The 20,670-nt window shown below is 58.9% G+C and overlaps 1 protein-coding gene and 1 long non-coding RNA gene across 4 annotated transcripts in view; one reads left to right on the plus strand and one right to left on the minus strand.

The window, feature by feature from the left end:
- The window catches only part of SEPTIN9 (septin 9), a 151,836-nt gene that overhangs the window by 37,759 nt on the left and 93,407 nt on the right, over nucleotides 1–20,670 (plus strand). The window contains exon 1 of one of the 3 annotated variants that reach the window (XM_045888370.3): nucleotides 17,995–18,452. The exons of the other annotated variants lie outside the window; for them this stretch is intronic. Within the exon in view, the coding sequence (XP_045744326.1) occupies nucleotides 18,398–18,452 (55 nt within the window). The 5' untranslated portion in view covers nucleotides 17,995–18,397. Of the gene's footprint in view, nucleotides 1–17,994; nucleotides 18,453–20,670 lie in introns of those variants that run through there. 3 annotated transcript variants of the gene reach the window in all.
- Nucleotides 15,831–17,960, minus strand: LOC135362970 (uncharacterized). Its single transcript, XR_010408551.1, has 3 exons — nucleotides 17,601–17,960; nucleotides 16,096–16,324; nucleotides 15,831–15,958 (listed from the first exon to the last, which is right to left on the minus strand). It is a non-coding gene; the product is annotated as an uncharacterized LOC135362970 (long non-coding RNA).

The following is a 20,670-nucleotide window of genomic DNA, read 5'->3' on the forward strand; positions in this document are numbered from 1 at the left end:
TTATGTGCAGAAGAGCAGATCCTGCCCCAGGCGTCCAGTGCAGCTGAGGGCCTGTTTGGGTGGCTCCTGTCCCAAGCTCTGGGAGCCTCGGGAGGCACATCTGTGCCCAGGTCTGGAGTGGTCCCACCCCAAGTGGGGTCTTCTCCTGGAGTTCTGGGCCAGGATCATGGGGTCGCCACTGAAAGGAACCTTGGCCAGAACCCCGCTCAGTGGCTCCCCACATTGGCTGAGGGCAGGCGGCTGATTCAGTTGTCTGGGCAGCCTGTGAAAATACGGGGTCCAGGCCTACCCTGCAAACCCCAGCATCTGATGAGGTGCTGACAGTGCGTGGGGCAGGGGGCCCCCGCCGCAGGTGCTCTGGGAACACGGGGCAGCGCTGCCTGTGGGGCGTGGGAAGATCTGCACGTACTTGCTGACCAACGAAGCTCCGGGTGAACAGCCGCGTGACCTGGTGGATGAGACAGAATAGCGGATGCAGACTCTGGCCACAGGATGGAGGGGACACCGGCCATTGGGCCATCCTTGCTCAGTCCCTGGACGGGTCTTGTGGCTGTCCTAACAAATGACCACAGACCCGGGGCTCACACAGCAGACACTCCTTCCCTCATGGTTCCAGAGGCCAGGAGTCCTCAGGCAGGGCTGGTTCCTTCTGGAGGCCCTGAGGGAGAATCGAGAATCCTCTCCCAGCTTCTCCCTGGTCTGCGGTGGCCGCCAGCCTTCCGCGGCTGGCAGGTTCCCCGCTGCAGTCTCTGCCTCCAGCTCCCTAAGGCTGTCTCCCCCCGAGCATCTCTGTGTTCACAAAGCCATCTCTTTCTCTTACAGAGACACCAGCTTGTGGGTTTAGGGCCCCCCCCTAATCCAGGATTTCCTCCTCTTAACTCCCATCAAATCTGCAAAGACCTTATTTACAAATAAGATCCCTTTCACAGTTCATTAGGGTTTCGACATGCCTTTTTGGAGAACACAGCTCAGCCTACAATAGGTTCTCTCTGCAGAGGGGCCCTCTCCAGGACTCAGTCGTGAATGAGGATGTGGGTGCACAAGACAGGGCCCCGGTGTGGGGTGGGGGGTACCCGCATGCTGTGGGGGGCGCTTGGAGTGAGTCAGGGCAGGGGATGGGAGGGTGCTGTGGGGTTGTCTGGACAGGAGGGACAGAAAGAGAAGAGCTGCAGAGACGCCTGGCCGGCTCAGTAGAGCATGTGGCTCTTGATCTTGGGGTCATGAGTTCGAGCCCCACCTTGAGTGTAGAGATTACCTGGAAAAAGAAAAGAGCTACAGTCACTGTGCTGAATAGTTGGAGGGTCATCACATAGAAGGAGGAAAGGACTTAGTCTGAGTTCCTCCAAAGCGCACCCCTATGACCGGATACCTGCAGGGCAGGTCCCAGGAAGTGCAGTTTGACTCGTTACATAAAGAGGCCTTTTGCCCACAAGCTGGATTTTCTGACAATGGAGCAGGCCAGTTCACAAAGTAGTGAGTTCCCCATGACTAGAAGTATTCAAGTGGGGAATGTGTGGAGATTGTTCAGGAAAGCTGTAGAAGGGACCTCTGAGGTTACTGCCAAGACCAGGTGTCTTATTTGAGGAGAACTTAACTTTCAAAGTGTAATGATGTGGGGAACATGCCTAAGAGGGAGGTGCCTTCCGCTTAGGTCCTACATATTCTGCTTTGTCTTTACGACTGGGGATCAGGCTGGGCTTGATCCTACAGCGCTTTCTCCCCGCCCCCCCTTGTCTTTGGCTGCCTCTGGTTCTTATGCAAAGGGAGCCTCTGCCCTGTGGCCCACCTGCCTGAGCCCCGACGATGTAATTAAGCTCCGTGTCAGACGGGTCTGGGGAAACGTGTGCAGATAGTCACACGTGTGGATGAACACATGCCTCTTCCTGCACGTGTGAGCACATCCCCCGCCGAGGGTCCCTGGTACAGGGCCCCCGCATCTGCTGCGCCCCTGGGTCTGAGGCAGCAGTCAGGAATGCCAGCTATTGATGTTTGCCGTATGCCATGCTCTGTTTTAAGCACGTAATAACACGCGTCTTATTATTATTATTATTTTTTTACCTATTTAGCAAACCTATAACACTTGTCTTGTGCCAGGCACTGTTCTAAGCGCTTTATGAATATGAACACATTTTCATTTCGTGATAACCCTTGGAGGTAGGTAATGTTATCCCCATTTTATAGATGAAGAAACAGAGGCATAGTGGGGTACAGGGATTTGCCCAAGGCCTGCCTCTCTCCCTCCTGCACACACACACACACACAGACATTCGGACACACGCTCACACATGTGCTCGATGGTGGCTGTTCTCTTCAGACGTGAAGTGGGTCTCAGATTGACCAGGACCCTGATCAGGTCTGGGTCTCACTCTGGCCTTGTTCTGTTGCGGACGCTGAGGGGCATTCCTGTAGCCTCACCCCTCTGGTCTGGCCCATCTCCCAGGAACTGGATTTCCCCCAGAGCCCCTGCCCAGCTCGGAGGGAGGGCTCACTGGAGGTGACTGGTCAGGCTCAGACCCCCTCCTGTCAGCCCCTTCGGTCACCACTCTGCTGGCTGTGGGGGCCGCCAGTCTTGCCGCTGGATCTGGGCACCCAGCAGCTGTCCGGGAAGGAAATGACACTTGAGCCTCCGGGAAGCTTTGGGAGAAGCAGCTGTGGGGACGTGCGGCCTCCTGCTACCCTTTCCCTGCCCCCAAGGACGGGCACGGGTAGATCACCGCGTGAACGTTCCCACTGGGAGCGCAGGGCAGCGCGGGCATGATGCCTGTCGTCGCATGTGCCAACGAGGACTCGCCCTAGTCCTGTGCGCTGGCCACCCACCCACCCAGCCCAGGCCACTGCTGCCTACAGACTCATTCTCATCGTCTCGCTGAGACCTGCTCTTTCACAAGGAGACTGAGGCCCAGAGATGCTGAGAAACTTGTCCAGATTCCACCAGCTGATAACTTAGCTGAGCCAGGATTTCTGCCGAGGGCCCTGCGACTCCAAAAGCCCAAGTTCTTCCTATGACATTAGGCCCAGGAAAAGCTCGGGATGTTTTTCCACAAGCTGATGATTTGGATGGTCTGTGCTGCTCGGCTCATTATAATAGTTGCTCAATGAAATGCTGAATGAATGGGTGGGTCCTCCCCGGCTGACCGGCATGACTGAGAGCTGATGGCTTTGGCCCGAATGCCTATCTCCGTTCCCTGGCCCAGCGTCTCCCTTTGGGGTATGTGACCTTGAAAATGGTGACCCTCTCCGTCCTGCCTTGGACAGCGTCTCCGAGTGGCGTCAGGAGAGCAGCTGGGGATTACCAGCGCCCTGTTGCTGGCAGGCTGTGCGCCAGATTCCTGGCACGGATGCATGGGTGATTGTCAGCCACATGTGTGTGGAGAGCTGCACATGTCAGCCTGGGCAAACGCCCCGCCCCCGCCCCCCGGCACAGGGCCCCTGGGCGGCTGCCAACATTCTGCTCTGGAACGTTGGCCAACGGGGGGTCTTGCCTTGTGTCCCGGCTGTGGTGGCTGTTCATTTAGGTCACGGGGCTGTGTGCGAAGAGCCTGACCGTGGGTTGTGGGTCATGCGTGTGTCCCATGCCCCTTCTACCTGTGACATCATGGGCGGAGACCCCTGCCTCTCGTCCAGTGGCTGTGGCATCTGAAGGGCCTGCCAAGGTGAAGGGCTGATGCGGGATCCGTGCAAACACTGGGGGCGGGGTGGGGGGCTGTTTAGGAGCACTCCGGCCTCTTCCTCCCGTGGCAGGGTTCTGAGGATCCATCCTCAGGGGAAAACCAGCATCTGAATCTTTGAGTAATGACGGGTGGGTGGCGTCTCCCTGCTGGTGAGGGCGTTCCTAGACCTAGATGCGATGCCACGTGAAACAGGGACTCTTGCTGCCCGTGAAGCTCCGCTCTGCAGAAGTGGGTAGCATCCTGGCCCCGTTAGTGCCCCCACTCCGCAGGGATTCGTGAACACCCACCACGTGCCACACAGCTTCTCCCGAGCATCACACGGACTACGCACCTGGCCTGGCCTCCAGCCTGGTCTCCCTGGCTTCTAGAGCCTTCTTCAAGGACTCAAAGCCACAGCCCCTGCTGCCCTTGATTCTGTTTAGGGCCATACGGTTGGACAGGCTGAGTTCACGTCCCAGCAGCTCCACTGATCCCTGGGGCCTCGGCAGGCTCCTGCCTTCCTTGCCCCTCTACCGCCCATGGAGAAACTGGGGGGATGGAGAAGCTACCTCTCGGCGGCTTCTCCAGGATTAAAGGAGGTGATAGCGCAGGTAATAATGTCACAGTAATCATAAATGTAATAAATGCAGTGGGCTGCAGGGACCCGGCCCACCCTTGGGAAGCGCTGTTCCTCCTCCTGTTTTTCTCCTGTTCTTGTTACTCCTCCTCCATCTGTTTCCCCTCCCCCTCCCCCTTCCTCCCCCCTCCTCCCTCCATCCCCCCTCCCCCATACACTACCACCAGCACTACAGTTTGGTGCCCGCAGTGGCCTCCTCCATTCCTGTCCTCTCTCTGGTTCTCTAAGTGGGGACTGGAGGACAGAGAGGGGCTGCCCCACCTTGGGGGGCTCCCACTGGCCAGGCACTGAGCAGGACTGTATGCAGTCTTCAGCCTGCTTCTCTGTCCGCGTTTGGCCTGCTGGGGGCTGGGGGCAGCCTCAGGAGGCACCACCCCGGAAAGGGGCTCTTGGACCAAGGGTCGGCCGTCAGGACAGAACCCTGGGGGGAGAGGGGTAGGCGCCATGGGAGGGGAAGCTATTGAGACATTCGCTAGTGCTTTATTTATGACTTAGGATGTTTGCGGGGTGACCGGAGCATAGCTGGAGAAGTTGTTGGCCAGAAGTCCAGAAGTGTCCGCTGGGTGGCTGGGCCAGGCTGCTGGGGGAACTCTCTGGGCAGGCAGATAAGGTGTGGGGCAGGGGCTGACGTTTGCTTAGCATCTGTCACATGCCGAGCACGCCGCCCCCCCCCCCCCCAATGGAGAACCTTCCAGGTGCAAGTGGGGAGAGGATAGTCAGGACTGAGAAGCAAGGGCCTTTGAACCCCTAAGGCACATGGTCAATAAGTATCCCTCTGACAGTCTTCAGAAGAAGAGAGAAGGTGCATCCACGCTTACAGGGCTGTGTTCCAACATGGGCTCTGTTTGGGGGCCTGCCCCTGCTCCAACAGCGGGGTGGTTCCCTATACCTCTCTCCTCCCTCCATGGACTGTGAAAATGGTCAAACATGCAGCAGAGCTGGGAGCATTTTACGGTGCACACCCACGTGCTCATCACTGCGATTCCACCACCGATGCCGAATTATGCTTGCTTTATCACCTCTCTGTCTGCTTATCCATCCTTCCATCCACCTTATTGTTACTTCTGGTGCATTGCAAAGTAAGTCACAAATATCCTGATTACCTACAGAATCATTGCCACATACTCCGTATACGCGGCCGGGCTGCTCCTTCCCTAGCAGGAGCACTGTAGATGGAGTTGGATGCAGCCTGGGTCCCGATCCTGACTCCGCTATTCACAGCTGTGTGGCCCTTGGCAAACCATTTTGCTTCTCTAGGTCCAGCTATAAACGGGGTTCACCTGTATGTTATAGGTAATGAGAGCTACCAATAACCAAGTTCCTATTTTATGCCAGACACTTACCGTCACTGATCCCTTCAATCTAGGGATTGTCGTTCCTACAGACGGGGGAATCCATGACAGCTCAGAAAGGTGAAGGAACTCGCTGGCGATCCTGCTGCCTGGTGAATGGCCACCCTGGGTCTGCACCCAGCAGTCCGACCCGGAGCCCAGGCCTCAGCTCCTACTGATGTTCTAAGGTCATATGCTTTGTCCCTGAAGTGGCCAGTTCTGTTCTAGCTAGCACACAGCTGTTCGTGTTGGTGACCTCTCAAGATCTATGTCAACACAGAACTTTCTAGAGCAGTCCCAGCCTCCTACTCTGGGCATGTATTTATTTGGTGTCCCCTCCGCCTTATGGTAGTGTTTGTCCTCTGTTAAGCTCAGACCTTTATTTTCCAATTTCAGGTACCCAAACGAGCAAACAAAACAAACTTGGGTGAACTAGACTGTTCATTTTGCTGTGATTGTATGAGACTCTGCCAGGGGCTGAGTGCATAAAGCTTAGGCCTCTGCCTTGCCTTCAGGGAGTTCCCAGACTGGTGGGATGGTGGGCACACACTCTATCAGGGAGCTGTCTGGCTGTGTAACAAAAACTGAAACACAGAGGCTTACGCAAGAGAGAAATTCACTTCTTTTCCACCTCCCCGTCCAAGTGTAAGCAATCGTGGTGGCCCAGCACAGCGGGGACACGGTGTGCTGCTGGTTTGCTGTTCTGCCTCCTCAACTGCAGCATCCATCTCATGAAATAAGATGGTTGCTGCAGCTCCTGCCATCACATCTATGCTCCCGCTGGGGGAGGGGAAGGGGCAGGAGTTCCCTGAAAGTTGAACACTTCAGCTCCCCTCTCACTGGCCAGAACCTAGTCACATGGCCACTCCTAGCAGCAAGGGCACCTGGGAAATGTCTTCTTTAGATGGGCATCGATAGGTCCAGCCGAAACTTTTGTCACTGTGCAAGAAAGGGAGAGTAGGTATGATGGAGGGCACCTAGGGTCTGTGCCACACTTGGTAAGTACAAAGTGGTGGCCAGCCCTGTGGCAGGGATCACTCCCGGGAAAGGGGAGACTGGGAAACAGTTCATCAAGAAGGTGACATTTGCCCTGAGCTTGAGGGGCAAGACAAATGTCTTCAGGTCAGGAATGGCAATTGTCTTGGCATGCATGCCGCCAGCCACCTGTCCTGAGGCTGGGGCAGACATCGTCGGTCGATCATCATAGCTGTCTTTCTCCCTGAGCGCTGAGCAGCCCTGGAAACCTGCCCCGCATCCCCCCCGCGGGCAGGCGACTGGCTAGGCCTGCCAGTCGAACCCCATCGGCCCCACTGTTTTGTGAGGCAAGGGGGCACCGTGGGCGTCTCACCCGCCCCCCCAAAAACGAATCAGGTGCGGCTGTCTGACCGCATCAGCTAGCAGTGGGCGCACCTCGTGCCCACTCTGCGTCCAGTCACATCCTCTTGGTGGCTTGAACTTGGCCATGGTGGGACCATTTCCATCACGGCAGTTGGCAAATGTGGTAAATCAGGCATTTCCCCACCGCCGGGCGGGCCGTTAAACATTCACCAGCACGCTGCTGCGTCAGCCCTGTCTTTCTTCCTTTCTTAACCAAAGTCTTCCTGGAAGGTCTGAGCACTGTTCTTCGTTTTAATGGGGGTCCCACCGCACAGCGCTTCCCTCCTTTTGAAGACCTTGCTTTGCCTCGGGGTCACCGTTCTGAGTGTCAGCTCCGCTCAGAACTAAGGTCGTGGCGGGGAGTGGGCAGATTCGGGAGGCCCGTGGGATTGACAGCGGTTGTATGGTGCTGTTGTGTCCCGGGCACGTGTCCCGGGCACCTGAGGCTTGGCTGGATGGGGTGGGCACCAGGGAAGCCACATGGTTCTGCAGAAAGGGGACCCGTGTTCGGAGATCTGAGGTCCCCGACTGGACAATGCTGGACTCTTCCTAGATAGATGATCTAGATCATTCACCATCGAGTGGGAACCTCTCAGTCCTGGGCCTTGCACACCCTGCTGGCCCAGAAGACCACATGTGCCACGTAGGCTCCTTCTGTTTCTTTCTCTCCAGCCGTGGGGTGGGCCACGGCCCTGTTGAGATGTGCTGACGTCTGGTGATTCACTGGTCTGGAATGTCCGCGCTTACCTCCTTGAAAATGATGCCCCTGGTACCCAAGGCTCCACTTGGATTCGTGTGCGGGTCTGCTCTCCACTGGTGCTGTGGCTTCAGCTGAGCCCCGGACCCCCGCCCGCCCTGCCCTGGGGGCTGTGCCACTCCAGATATGTGCTCACTTGGGCAGGAGCGGCAGGCCCGGGGCCAGGTCTGCGGCTCTGTGGATGGAAAAAACCGCAGAGATCCAGACTCCATGGTCTCTGAGACCAGTGTAGACGTGGCTCCCTCTGGCATATCTCCACCCTGTCCCTGAGGTGGGAAATTTCTCTCTGCTGGAGAACAGCTGTTAGGACAAGGTAGCCCATCTGGCCGGCAGGACGGCTGGGGATGGACAAGGGGATGCTCATTGCCTCCTTCTTCCTCTGGCTGTGTTCTTCCCTGTGGCAGGAGAGGAGTGTCACCCCTGCAGGCTGATTCCTGGCTTCCTGCTCCAGCGAATCGTCCGGGGCAGAGGCTGCCCTGATCACTGGGAAAACTCACAGAAGGGTCCGGAAGAGAGTCCCTCCACCCAGGGGTTCCTGGGAGGCTTCTGAGAAGTGGCATCTGAGCCGAGTACCTGAAGGCAATGGGATGCCTGGGTCGCTTAGTCGGTTAAGCATTTGACTCTTGATCTCTGCTCAGGGCATGATCTCAGGGTTGTGAGTTCAAGCCCCACATTAGGCTCCATCCTGGGCATGGAGCCTACTTAAAAAGATTAAAAAAAAAAAAAAAAAAGGATGAACCAGCCAAGGAGGGTGGCAGGGGTCTACCACACAGAGGGGACAGAAGAGGACAGGCACAGAGGTGTGACACTGGCTTGTCAGGGAACTAGGAGCAGCTGGGCGGGAGCGGAGGGCATGGAGACAGAGGGCCTGGGACGGCCTTGGGGGCCCTGCTAGACTCTCACCATCTTCAGCAGGTGAAGGTCAGAAGTGCATTCTAGAAAGAGTGTCCCACCAGCAGCTCTCAGTTAGGCTGGGAGGAGCGGACACCCTGGGCAGGGAGGCCAGCTTGGGGGCCACGCGTGTGAGGGAGCCCGAGTGTTTAGTAGTAATGAAAGACAGTGACACCCCAAACCTGTCTCTGACTTGGCGCCATCCCAGAGGTACTAGGGGGGCCGCTGGCCCTCAGAGGCCTTGGGCCGTCTTGTCCCTCTTCCCTCTGGCCAGTTTCCACATTGGTTCACCCCCTCAGCTCCCCCTCTGCAGGAGTCTCCCGGAAGACTGTCTGTCCCCATGGGGGCAGGGGCACGGCTGCCCAGATGCCCAAGGAACCAAAGAGACACACAGGGGCCTTCGGTTGGCTTCAGGGCCCCCGGATATAGACAGTCTAGGGGAAGCCTCTGGGGGTTCCCCCCCCCCCCCCCCCGCCCCGGGCCTCTGCACTGGGCAGCCTTTGTCCTTGGGACTGGTCTATCTCCTCACAGCCTGGCCAGAGCTGGTATCCCCCTGGTCGGGGCCCTCAGCCCAGCCTTGTCATCTCGGCGAGTGACTCATGCTGGGGCGGGGGGGGGGGTGGGGGTAAGAGAGCACCAGGCGGGGTGTGTTAATAGCAAACCCATTACGTCCCCATCCCTGAGGTCACTTCACACAAGGGACAAATGGTTCATTGAGGTTGACTTGGCTGCCGGCTGGCCCCAGGAGCAGTGGCGGTGGGGAGATGTCATTATCCAGGAAAGCAGTACCAGATTGTTGGGAGGGGGCCCAGCCAGCCTCCCTCCCACAGAGTGTTCTGTTCCCGAGGCTCCGGGCCAAGACCCAGAGGCAGCACCCCAGGTACAGTGGGGCACAGTGGCCACCCTCCCCTGGGGTCACGCCGGGCCCAGGGATGTATCCGGGGGTACACAACCTCTTCTCAGTTCCTGGTGGGCAGGATCGGGCAGAAGAATCCAACCCACGGGGAGCCCCCCCCCACATTTTGGCTACCGACGCCGGGCCCTTTGTCCCCAGATGTCGTGCTCTCAAGCATCTTCTGGGTGAGCTGGCTGGCTCCTCTTCATTCTTCTCCATCCTTCTGTGGAGGTATAGAGAAGGTGACGCATGGCCCAAGATGCTCAGTGGAAGCGAGGAGGAGGAGGAGAGGGAGAGGCTGGGGGCTGGGGACCTGCCGGCTCAAGACTGTCCCAAAATACATGTGGCTTCCCGCTGAGCACCTAGAAGCCTGGTACAGACAGTGGCCGGGGCACCCAGCCTTCTCCCCTCCTCCCACCCGACCCCGGGTGTGCCCCCTGCTCAGAGGTGCTGAGCACCTGGGGTCCTGGGGTCGAAGGCTGAGGAGGGGCCCGGAGCCCGGGGGGTCGAGATACTTGCTCCTCCCCTGGCTCCTATTTCTAGGAGGCCCTGGCTCACTGGCTGGTTTCTGGGGACATTTCCCCACAGCGGCCAGCTGATGGGGAACCAGTTCTCTTCCAGGCCCCAGAGCAAGCCCTGAGCATTCCTGGGCAAGCTTCTGTAGTCAGATTTTTATTTATTTATGAGAGAAAGAGAGAGAGAGAGAAAGCACAAGCATGGGGAGGGGAGAGGAAGAAGCTGACTTCCCGCTGAGCAGGGACCCCGATGCAGGGGCTCGATCCCAGGACCCTGGGATCATGACCTGAGCCAAAGGCAGACACTTAACCAACTGAGCCACCCAGGTGTCCCTCACTTTTCTATTCTTGAAAAGAGTAGAGTTGATACCTTCTTCCACGGGCAAAAACTATAGTCAGGCAGACTTTAATTCTCTCCCTCTCTCCCTCCCTCCCCCACTCTGTCTCTTTCTAGCTCTGTCTGTACCGCTCTGTCTTTTTTAAACAGCCCAAACTGGACAAAGACCGAGTAAGCAGCATTAATAGGCACTGAGCTCCCTGTCACTGGAGGTGTTCAAGGGAAGGGTGGATGGGCATTTAGGGGTGGGCATTGAAGGGGGATCCCAGCAAGGGCTGTGCATGCCCCATAAGCCCCGAAGACCCTTGTGAGAGGGTGAAGAGGGAAGGGGGTTCCCCCTTCCCTGCCGTTCCTGCCACTCCAAGCCTCAGCCCGCTTTCCTCCCACCTGCTTGCTGGCTGTGTCCTGGGCAGTGGGCAGGAGCACTGTTAGGGCATGTGGCCCGAGTCCAAGGGGGCAGGCGGACAGGCAGCTCCCTGGGGACAACATTACCTCGGTCACTGCGGCGACTTTAAAAATAAGTTCGGCCACAGAGGGCCTGTTGCCCTTTCTTCTCTGCTCGGATCCCGCTCAGATGCTGCTGTTCCTGCTGACGTGGAGCTGGGGGAAGGCTGGTGACTCAGCTCTTGTCCCCAGACTGCAGCAGTAGTGAGCTGCCTCCAGCCTCTGAGCCCTCGGAGCAGGGTGCCTGCTCAGGAAAGGAGGCGAGGCGGTCAGGACACCCAGGGGACAGCCTGTCCTCTCGGGTAGGTGGCCTGGCCAGGTGTCCTGGCAGCCCTGGGGGTGAGGCACCACCACTTGCTGCTTTGAGGCTGGCTGGGTACCGGGCCGGCCCCTCCTTCGAGGCCCCTGTGGGACTCTGGAGCTCCTAGGAGGGCAAGAGCATTTCTTTGTTTGTTTTTTCCCCATCAGCTGGGGTGCAGGAAGGAAATCCTGACACCATCTCTATACCTCTAGCCTCAGCTGGCGGCCAGCGGGCTGGGGACTCAAGTCCCTTCCAAAGCCCTGTTCTGGGGGCTGGGGTCGGAACGAACTGTGTGAAGAGGGAACACATCAGGGATATAGGATGAGCCGTTGCCTTCCTCCTCCCCCTTCCTAGCTGGGTGATCACTCGCCAAGCCCATGGTGGGGACCCAGGCATCTGAACCTGCCAGGACGTGCCAGAGGCCCCGAGTTCAGCTGGTGAGGAATCACCTTGGAGGGTCACAGCTTCTGAACAATCTTCTACAGCCCGCCCCTCCCCTGCTCCGTGTTAGCAGCCACCGCCCCTGCCCTGCCTTGGCTCAGGTGGTCCCACTGGCTTTCATGTCCCTGCAGGACAATTTATTTATTTATTTATTTTTTAAAGATTTTATTTATTTATTTGAGACAGAGAGCATGAGAGGGAGGGGGGTCAGAGGGAGAAGCAGACTCCCTGCCGAGCAGGGAGCCCGATGCGGGACTCAATCCCGGGACTCCAGGATCATGACCTGAGCCGAAGGCAGTTGCTTAACCAACTGAGCCACCCAGGCGCCCCCTGCAGGAAAATTTACAAGTGAAACGGTAAATGGGAGGGCCAGGCAGGGCTGCAGGCCCCCTCGGAGCCAGGCCACGGGAGCTGCAAGCTGCTGGGGTCCTGAGCATCTGTCAGCGGGGCTGGGGGGTCCGGGGCGGGGCAGGGGCGGGAGGCCTGCAGCCAGGGAGCAGGGCGCTTGCCTGGGTCCTGCCTGCCAGCAGCTTCCTTCTGTGACTCGAAAGCATGAGTTTAGAAGAGTAATACTTTGTTTAAAAAGCTCCCTGCCTCAGAGATAAGGCCCGGGCTGCTGTGGTCAGAGTTTGCTGTAAATTTTCTGAACAAAGCAGGCTGGGGCGATAGCTGGGGAGTCTGGGGAACAGATTAATCATGTGCTAAGAAAACGGCATTCCCCTTTGAAGTGAAACCTTATGGTTGCATTTAAGCAGCCAGGCAGATGGTGTAAGGGTGTTCTGTGGCCTACACACTGATTAAATGTCAGCTGTACCCAAAGACAGGCTTCACGGGAAGATTCACAATCCGGCAGCCTGGGAGACTCGGTGGTCGGACTCCAGCGGTGTCACAGGGCCATATAAAGGGAGACGGGGTCCTGGCACTTTGGTCTGGGTGCAGATGGTGCCCTGCTTGTCATCCTGAATGCTGGGGCTGGGGCAGGTCTGCGTGGTGGCTGGTGGGCATGCAGGGAGTCCGTGTGAGTTCTGAATGTCCCCCCGCCGCCCCCATGGGCTGATTCCCCGTCAGGAGCCACCGTGACCCGGCCATCCTGCGAAGGAAACTGAACTTTGTCATTGCAACAGGGATCTGGCAGGTTCTTGGGGAGTCCTCCTTGTGTGCCTGGAGGCGAGGAAGCAACTGTCTCAAGGGGTCTCCTGGGGCCCCTGGGATGGTCGCTCTGATATTTAAGACAGAAATGACAGACAGGGAGCCAGCAGGGGGGACACCTTGGGGATGCAGCCCAGGCAGAGGGAACAGCTGAGGCAAATGTCCTGAGGCAGAAGGCAGTGTGAAGAAGTGGGCCAGTGAGTAGACCAGGTGGACAGGGGCCTGGGCATGTGGGACCTTGGCAGCCAAGGTAAGGAGTTTGCACTCGATTCTAAGTGTGAACGGGGCCACCAGAGGTGACATAATCTGATCTTTAAGCTTCACTGAGATCTGGATGGAGAGGAGTGAGAGTAGAAGCAGGCACCTCGGTGAGGAAGCTTTGCAGGAATGCAGGAGGGAGAGGGGGGCGTGGAGCGACCAGTTGTTCAATTCGGAGGTACTTTGTGAGCCGGTTGTTAAACACAACCATTATTAGAAATTTAATCACCTAGTACATAAAAAATATAATTAATATTTTGTGGAATGTATATAAAATACAAAATAAATTATATATAAATTATTGCTTAAAATGAAGTACCATGGAATTACCATATGATCCAGCAGGGTCACTTCTGGGTAAATGCCCAAAGGCATGAACGCGGGACTCAAAGAGACATGCGCACACCCAGGTTCCTAGCAGCATCATTCACAACAGCACAACAGCTTCCAAAAATGGAAGCAACCCAAGTGTCCATCGACGGATGAACGGATAAACAAAATGTGGTGTGTATGTACAATAGAAGAGCGGCCTTAAAAAGGAAGGAAATCCTGACACCCGCGACCACATGGATGAACCTTGAGGCCATTATGCGCAGTGAACTAAGCCAGGCACAAAAGGACAAACACTATGATTTCACTTGCGTGAGGTTCCCTGGAGCAGCCAAAGTCACAGAGACAGAAAGTAGAGTGGTGACTGCCGTGGGCCGTGGGAGCAGAGGGGGACACAGGGACTCCTGTTTGATGGAAATAGGAGCTTCAGTTTGGGAGGACGGCAACAGTCCTGGGAACGGTCGGGACTGATGGGTGCCCAACGGTGTGAGTGCGCTTGATGCCATTTTGCTGTACCCTTAGAAGTGGTTAAAGTGATAAATTTTATGTTATGCGTGTTTTTAGCACAATAAAAAGTGCATTGCCCTATTAGAAACAAATCATATTATAAAACGAAGTTATCTGTTAGATTTACATAATACAAATTACAAGTGATGACATTACAAACAAAGGTAATGAATACACAGAACTCACACTTCCTAAGTCTTTCAGTACATTTTAGTATATTCTCTGTGTGTTGGAGCTCAGCATCGCTTGTCCTACCTGCATGATAGAAATGCTACACGGTGACGGTTCCTTCCCGGAGCTTCCCTGCTGGGCCTTCGATGGTGTCACACTGCTAGCTCAAAATTGGCCAGGGTGAGGGTATTTACACCACAGAAATGGGCAAATGCTACAGAATAATCAGGTGGGTTTTTTTTTTTTTAACCCCCAGAATGCCGGTTGTTAAACATTAGGCAGCATGTACCACTGGAGGGGGGGCCTTGGACCTGAGTTGGGGGCACTTGAGGTCAGAAGCAGCCCGACCCGTAGATATTTTGGAGGTGGAAACTCACTGATGGCCTGGATGTGGGGGTGAGGGAAACAGGGGACCCAAGGGTGATGCCTAGATACTTGGCCTGAACCAAGTATCGGTGGATGGAGGGACCATTTACAAAGATGGCGGACTGAGGGAGCTTGGGGGCTGTGGAAGGTCGGGCAGCTGATGGATCCAAGGCTCTGGAGCTCAGGGAGGCCCTACTGTGCGCCAGGCCTGGGCAGGGCCAAGACCATGGGTGCCTATCCTGGTCTTTGAGGAAACAGATGGTCCACTTAACAGACTGTCCTGTCCAAAGGCCTAGGGCAGCCGGGCAAAGAGCCACTGTCCTCCCTCTGCTCCCCAGTCCCCACATGGAGCCCCGGTCATGGATACCGAGGTTGAGCCAGATGGCTGTTTCCGCCCATTGACTTCCTCCCTCCCTCTCTTTCCCAAGGCTCATCCCACCAGGGCCTGACCTGTGGGGTTTCTGTCCAGGCCTGCTCCTTCCCATTCCCAGAAAGGCTTAGAACTGGACTTCATATTAGACCTTTCTTGCCCATCCCTGGTCCTCAGGTGTTATTAAAACTTGCTGCTTGCCGTCGGGGTGTCCCCAGCCCCCCAGGTCCCCTCAGGACGGCCACCTGCCGGGCAGCGTTCCTTACCTACAGGAGATTGTGCAGCTCACACACATCTTTGGGAGGTGCGGATGGGGTCGAGGTCTATAGAGCGTTTGGGGGTCACCTTACAAAGGACCACACTCGAGGGGCTTAACACAGCAGAAAGGTCTTCTCTCGCGGTTCTAGAGGCCAGAAGCCCGAAATCAAGGTGTCAGCAGGGCCTCACTCCCTCTGAAGGCTCAAGGGAAGAAGCCTTCCTCTTCTCTTCCAGCCTCTGGGGTCCCAAGTGTCTCTGGCTTGTGGCCACATCCCTCCAATCTCTGCCTCTGACTTCACATGGCTTCTCTGTGTCTCCTTTTTGGCCTCTTACAGGGACACTTGTCATTGGATTTAGGGGCCACCCTGATCCAGAGTTATCTTATCTCCGGATCCTCACCTTAATTACATCTGCAGAGATCCTTATACCGAATTGGGTCCCATTCTGAGGTTCGGGTGGATGTGTGTTTTTGGAGAACCCACCACAGGTCTCATGGGGGAACCTAGGAGGTGGGTGGCCCCTCCAGTGTCCCCTCTAATCACACTTTCCCCTTGGGCCAGGCCTACAGTCTTGCCTTCCCCATGGCCTTGGAAGAGGGTACCACTGCAGAATGCGGACGCCTTGTGGTTCTCTTTTTCTTGCCAAATTTAAGCTCGCTTTCCTCTCTCTGCTGCTACTCACTTTACCTGCCCAGCGCCCCTGCCAGGACTGCCCTGTCCTAACCCCCCCTGCCCCCCCGCCCTGACTGTTCTGCCCTGAGAAGGGGCCTAGGGACCCCTCACCTGCCCATCAGGATCAGGCCTATGCTGCAGACTGGACGAAGCCATCAGAGGTGATCAAAGGCTGGGCTGAGACAGGGCTGGGTGCACGATTTCAGCGGGGAAAGAGAAGGCCGAGGAGCGGCCGGATTGTCTTCGAGTTTGGAGAAGGTGATTATTATGTGAAGGGTGGTGCCCAGCTGTTTCCCATCTCTCTGAAGACAGAAAAAAAAGAGGAAATAAATGATGTACAATTAGAGCAGTTGGTTAGATACAAGGGCGAACTTCCTGGCTGGGAGTGTGGCCAAGCGCTGGGTAGGGTTTCTGGAGGGCGCACGGGGAATCTCCTTACCTGGAGGTGTCAAGGCCTGGCAGCCATGGCCCCGGTGGTTAAACGGAAGGTGGGGGTATGGACCGGATGGGTTCTAGAGTGCAGTCATGCCAACATGCGGCACTTTCTGGCCGTGGAGGTCAGTTCCCTCCTGCCATTGTCCTTTAGGTTCCCACAGGGGAGCATTTTGGCAAGGCGTGCACCCTGGCTGGGCTCCCCGAGGAGATAAGCCCACGTCTGTTCAGCTCCACTGTGAATGGACATGAAGAATGCACAATAAGCTGACCCTATGCTAATCTGGTGGAACTCCATGCCCGCTCTCTGGGAGAACAATCGCATGGGTGTGTCTACACTCACCAGGTGCTTTTTATAAAAACACTGGAGAATAATGCTGTGGACCAGCATCTTCCCAGGGGCCTGGGTAGTTAGGCTGCCTCGTAGGGGCAGTGGACCACCAAACTCCCCAATACTGGGTGGACAGGTGGCCTAGAGGGCAGGGCCGTCAGGCAGGCCTAGGTGCTGGCTTTCCAATGTGACATGCCAGGGCCGCTGGGAAGGCCATCGGGGTGCCCTCCATGGCAGCCGTGACTCCCTTGTTGAAACCCGGGCTCCCAGGCAGAGGAGGGTGGGTGCACATCTGAAATGTCTGTGGTTTTGCAGTTCCATGTCCACAAACTCCCTTAGTTGAAAATAGTTCAAAATATCCAAAGCATGAGGGAGGGAGTGACTGCTTTTCTTAAAAAGAGAGGACTCAATTTCATCTACTTGATAAAGCCATCCAACCCAGTGTATTCTCAGAAAGAGGTGGGGAGTACCTGGGATGGCAGTCGGGCCTCATCATCCCCTGCCCATTTGGGATCTTTCCAGACTAGGGGTGTGGGGGCTAGGAGGGGAGTGGCAGTGATCAACCTGAGACCCAGGACCAGCTCTCAGGCACTCCCAGGCCTCACGCAGAGGACGGGCACCAGCGGGGAGGGTATATTCCCTTCCATGGACTCTCACTGGGCCTGACTTCGGGCAGAGGTTCTGGGTCTAAGATAATGAGGGGGACAGTAGGTTGGAGCCCAGCACCTAACTAGCAGGAGGAGCGGAAGGGAGGCCCCCTCCGCTGTGGGGACCAGCCTTGGAGGGCCCAGCCTGGGGGCTCCATCCTCTTGCTTCGCAAGTTCCAACCCGTCCTGTTGTCCCCAGCCTGGAGGATCTGCCTGCCTTCCTTGTAGGTGACAGAATTTACTCAGTGTTTGGAGGCGCACATGTAGAAACGGCTGTCTTGGAGGGCAAGACCAGGCCTGAGGTACAGCAGAGATGGGGAGCCCCCTTTCTCCCATTACGGAACTCCTTCCTTCAGATCCTAGGAAATATCGTCGCCTTACCAGGGGGAAAGACCGAGGTTTACGCTCTGCCACCAAGGTGCCCCCCTTATTGTGGAAGCTGGGGGTGGCACATTTCCCTGGCTCTTCTGGCAGGGGCGCTCCTTCCTTGCCCCACGCCCCCCCCCGCCCCCCGGCTGGCACCTTTTCTGTCACCTGGCTCGGAGGGTGCAGCAAGCGACCCCGGGGGTGGACGGGTAGGGATGGGGAGTCGCTGGGGGGGCGCCCCCCCCCGGGACCATGTGAGTCCTGCGGTCGCCCCTCGCTCCGCGGCTCCGGGCCCACAGGCGGGGGTCCCCCGGCCGGGCAGCTCGGGCGCTTAACCCTTGCAGGCGCTGAGCGCGGGAAGGCGGCGGCGGCGGCGGCGGCGGCGGCGGTGAACTTTGTTTGGCTGCGTAAATAAAACCTCCCGCAGGAGGAACCCTGCGCCCCAGGGAAGGGGAGGAATCTCTTCCCCCCTTGGCGCCGCCCCCGCGCCGCCGCCCGGCCCCCACATCCGCCCACATCTGGCCGCGGCGGGGCGTCCGGGGGGGAGGGGCCGAGCCGCGTCGGTCGCCGTCCCGGGGACGCGGGCCAGGCGGGGAGGAGCGGGGCGCCGAGTCGGGCGCCCAGGACTCGGCCTGTCCCCGCGGCGGCCGCTCGGGCCCCAGCGCCCCCCCGGCCCCCCCGCCGGGCCCCAGCCTTGACGGGCGGGCGGAGCAGCCAGTGCGAGCCGGGGAGGCCGGGCCGGGTGCGGGAACCTGATCCGCCCGGGCGGCGGGGGCGGGGCGGGGCGGGGGCGCGGGGAGCCGAGGCCCGGCGCCCGCCCGCCTCCCCCATTCATTCAGCCGAGCCCGGGGGCCGAGGGGCTCGGGCGGCCAGCTCTGCTCGGCGGGAGCGCGGGCGCAGGGCCCGGGCCGCCGGGGCGCTTCCTCGTCGCCGCCCTCCGCGCGCCGCGCCGCCCGCCAGCCACCATGTCCGACCCCGCGGTCAACGCGCAGCTGGACGGGATCATTTCGGACTTCGAAGGTGGGTGCCGGGCGCGCCGCGGGCGCGCGGAGGGGCGGGCGGGAACCCCCGAAGGGGCGCCGTCCCGCCGCGCGCCCCTGCCCCGCGCCCGCGTCGCCTACGTGGAGGACCCGGTTCGGGGGCCCGCGCGCCTTGGCGGCCCCCGCGCCGCCTCCCGGCTTCCTTCCTTTTATTGTATTTGCCGAGCGGCGACAGTCCTCCCGAGGGCTCGCGGGGCGCCCGCGGAACTGGCCGGGGCGCGCGGCTGCCTCGCGGCCGTCGCTCGCTCCCCTCCCTGCGGCGCTCCCCGTCGGCCCTCGGGCCCCCGCGGCCCTGCGGCGGGGCGGGGAGCCGGTCACCCGCCTCTGCGTCCTGCCCAGAGCGCGGCCGCCCTCCCCCACACGTTTCGGGGCCGGACCGAGCCGAATTCCGGCCGGGGAGGCCGCCGGGCGGACCCGGCTCCGGCCGGCGGGGTCTAGAGGGGGGCGCCCCTTGGGCCCCCATCCAGGCCCGGGGCACCCCCTTCCGCCTCCTGGAGTCGGGCGGCGCGGGGAAGGAGGGGCCTGCGGGCCGGTAGGGAGCGCGGTTTGGCCCCCTCCCCCCTTCGGGGTGTACAGAGTGCGCAGGGACTTGGGGGGCTCTTCCGTCCGAGCGCGCCGGGCTTCCCAGCCCTGAGCCTGTGTGCGTGTGTGCGCCTTCGTGCGTCCTCGTGACTGCCTGTAGCTCTGCGTCCTGGCGTCCCTGGGAGTAAATAAAGCGGCCGGGAGGGAAGCTCACACAATAGTCCGCTGCACTTCTGGGGCCGGAACTCTGAGGGGCGGGCCTGCCTCTGCTGGGACCTGGAGCCCCCGCCCCTCCGAGGGGCTCCCAGGCAGCCTTGGGCAGAGCCCTCTGGTGGGCCCGGCCTTGGGGCGGCTATGCTGGAAGGAGTCTCGGACGTCCAGGTGCCAGGCCCAGCCAGGAGGTCCTCTGACCCCCGGGGTGGGGGAGGGGGTGCAGCGCCAGGGCTGGGATCTGTGTGCCCCGAGCTCTACAGCATGCATGGTCTACCTGGGGTCAGCCGCTTCTGTGGGGCACTTCTGGGTGGATCCCAAGCCGCGCCGCAGCAGCTGTGATTCTGGGCTGGGCCTGCGCCGGCTTGGGCAGGGGTGTGGAGAGACTAGAGTGTTTGGGGTCTAGTGGCTGGCACACCCATGCAGAGGACACGCCTGCTCTTGGCTCAGTGGCCGGAGCACTTTTGTGATTCTGGCACTGAGCACCGAACAAGGGGAGTTCTGGTCTGCAGGGCTGTGTAGACCAGAAGCCCTGCTGTTCCGACGTGGATCATGTGCTCCTACTGGGGTCTCCCTACATCTCCTTCGTTCTGTTTCGCCTTTTCCGGGCCCAGAGCATGGCTCTCCTTTGAGACTCCCACTGTTGCTCTCAGGAGCCTTTCCTAAGTGTCCAAGGGTGAGAACCAGCCCGTCTGGAGACGGCTGCCCCCTTCAGGTCCCGCGCAGCGCGTGCACCCTCCCTGGGGCCTGTGGGAGTGAGGTTGGCTTGCGGTCCCGAAAGCCTTGGGCCGGCAGCGGGGTGTGTGGGGCAGGACAGGATTCCATGTAGCCCCGAGGCGGGGCGGGGGGAGATTTGGGGGTGGTGTGGTCCTATAGCTGTTCCAGTTCGCACCTCTGCCTCCGGGTCCCCATGTGTGACTCCATCCTGACCCCGATGGGCCCCTTGTGGAGATGTTGGAGGCCTCTGCCCTGGCTCCCAGGCGGCTTCTTGACCCTCTCATTTGGTTGGAGACAATGGCCTCATTGAGACCGTCCTGATGCGACCGTGGGCAGCCCTGTGGGTCCAGGGGGAGATTTCTCACTCTTAGGGAACCCCTGGTTCCCTGTGTGTATCGGTCATCCTGTTGTGTGCTCTGACAAGCTGAAAGGGCTCTAAAGGCAGAGGGATCGGACGTTAGAGTCCTTCGGGGCTTCGGGAGGAAGGATGTGTGAGCTCAGGGATCGGCATGGCCTCCCTAAGTGTCCCAGGCACTCCAAATGCACTTGGGTGTTGGGGGCTGGGCCTGGAACGGTGGGAGGTGGGGAAGGAGCCGTCAGCGAAGTCAGAGAAGGAGGACAGTGCACGACCTAGAGGAGCAGTGACAGATACAATGCAGCGGGGCCCAGGCAGGGAAAGGTCGCAGTGGAGGAGGCAGACCTTGGGCGAAAGTCAGAATTCAATTGCAGGAGGGAGGAGGAGAGCACTC

This window comes from Mirounga angustirostris, unplaced genomic scaffold (assembly GCF_029215605.1).
Source record: "Mirounga angustirostris isolate CCGP_5_RB_7025 unplaced genomic scaffold, mMirAng1.0.hap1 SCAF_17, whole genome shotgun sequence".
Lineage (NCBI taxonomy): Eukaryota > Metazoa > Chordata > Mammalia > Carnivora > Phocidae > Mirounga > Mirounga angustirostris.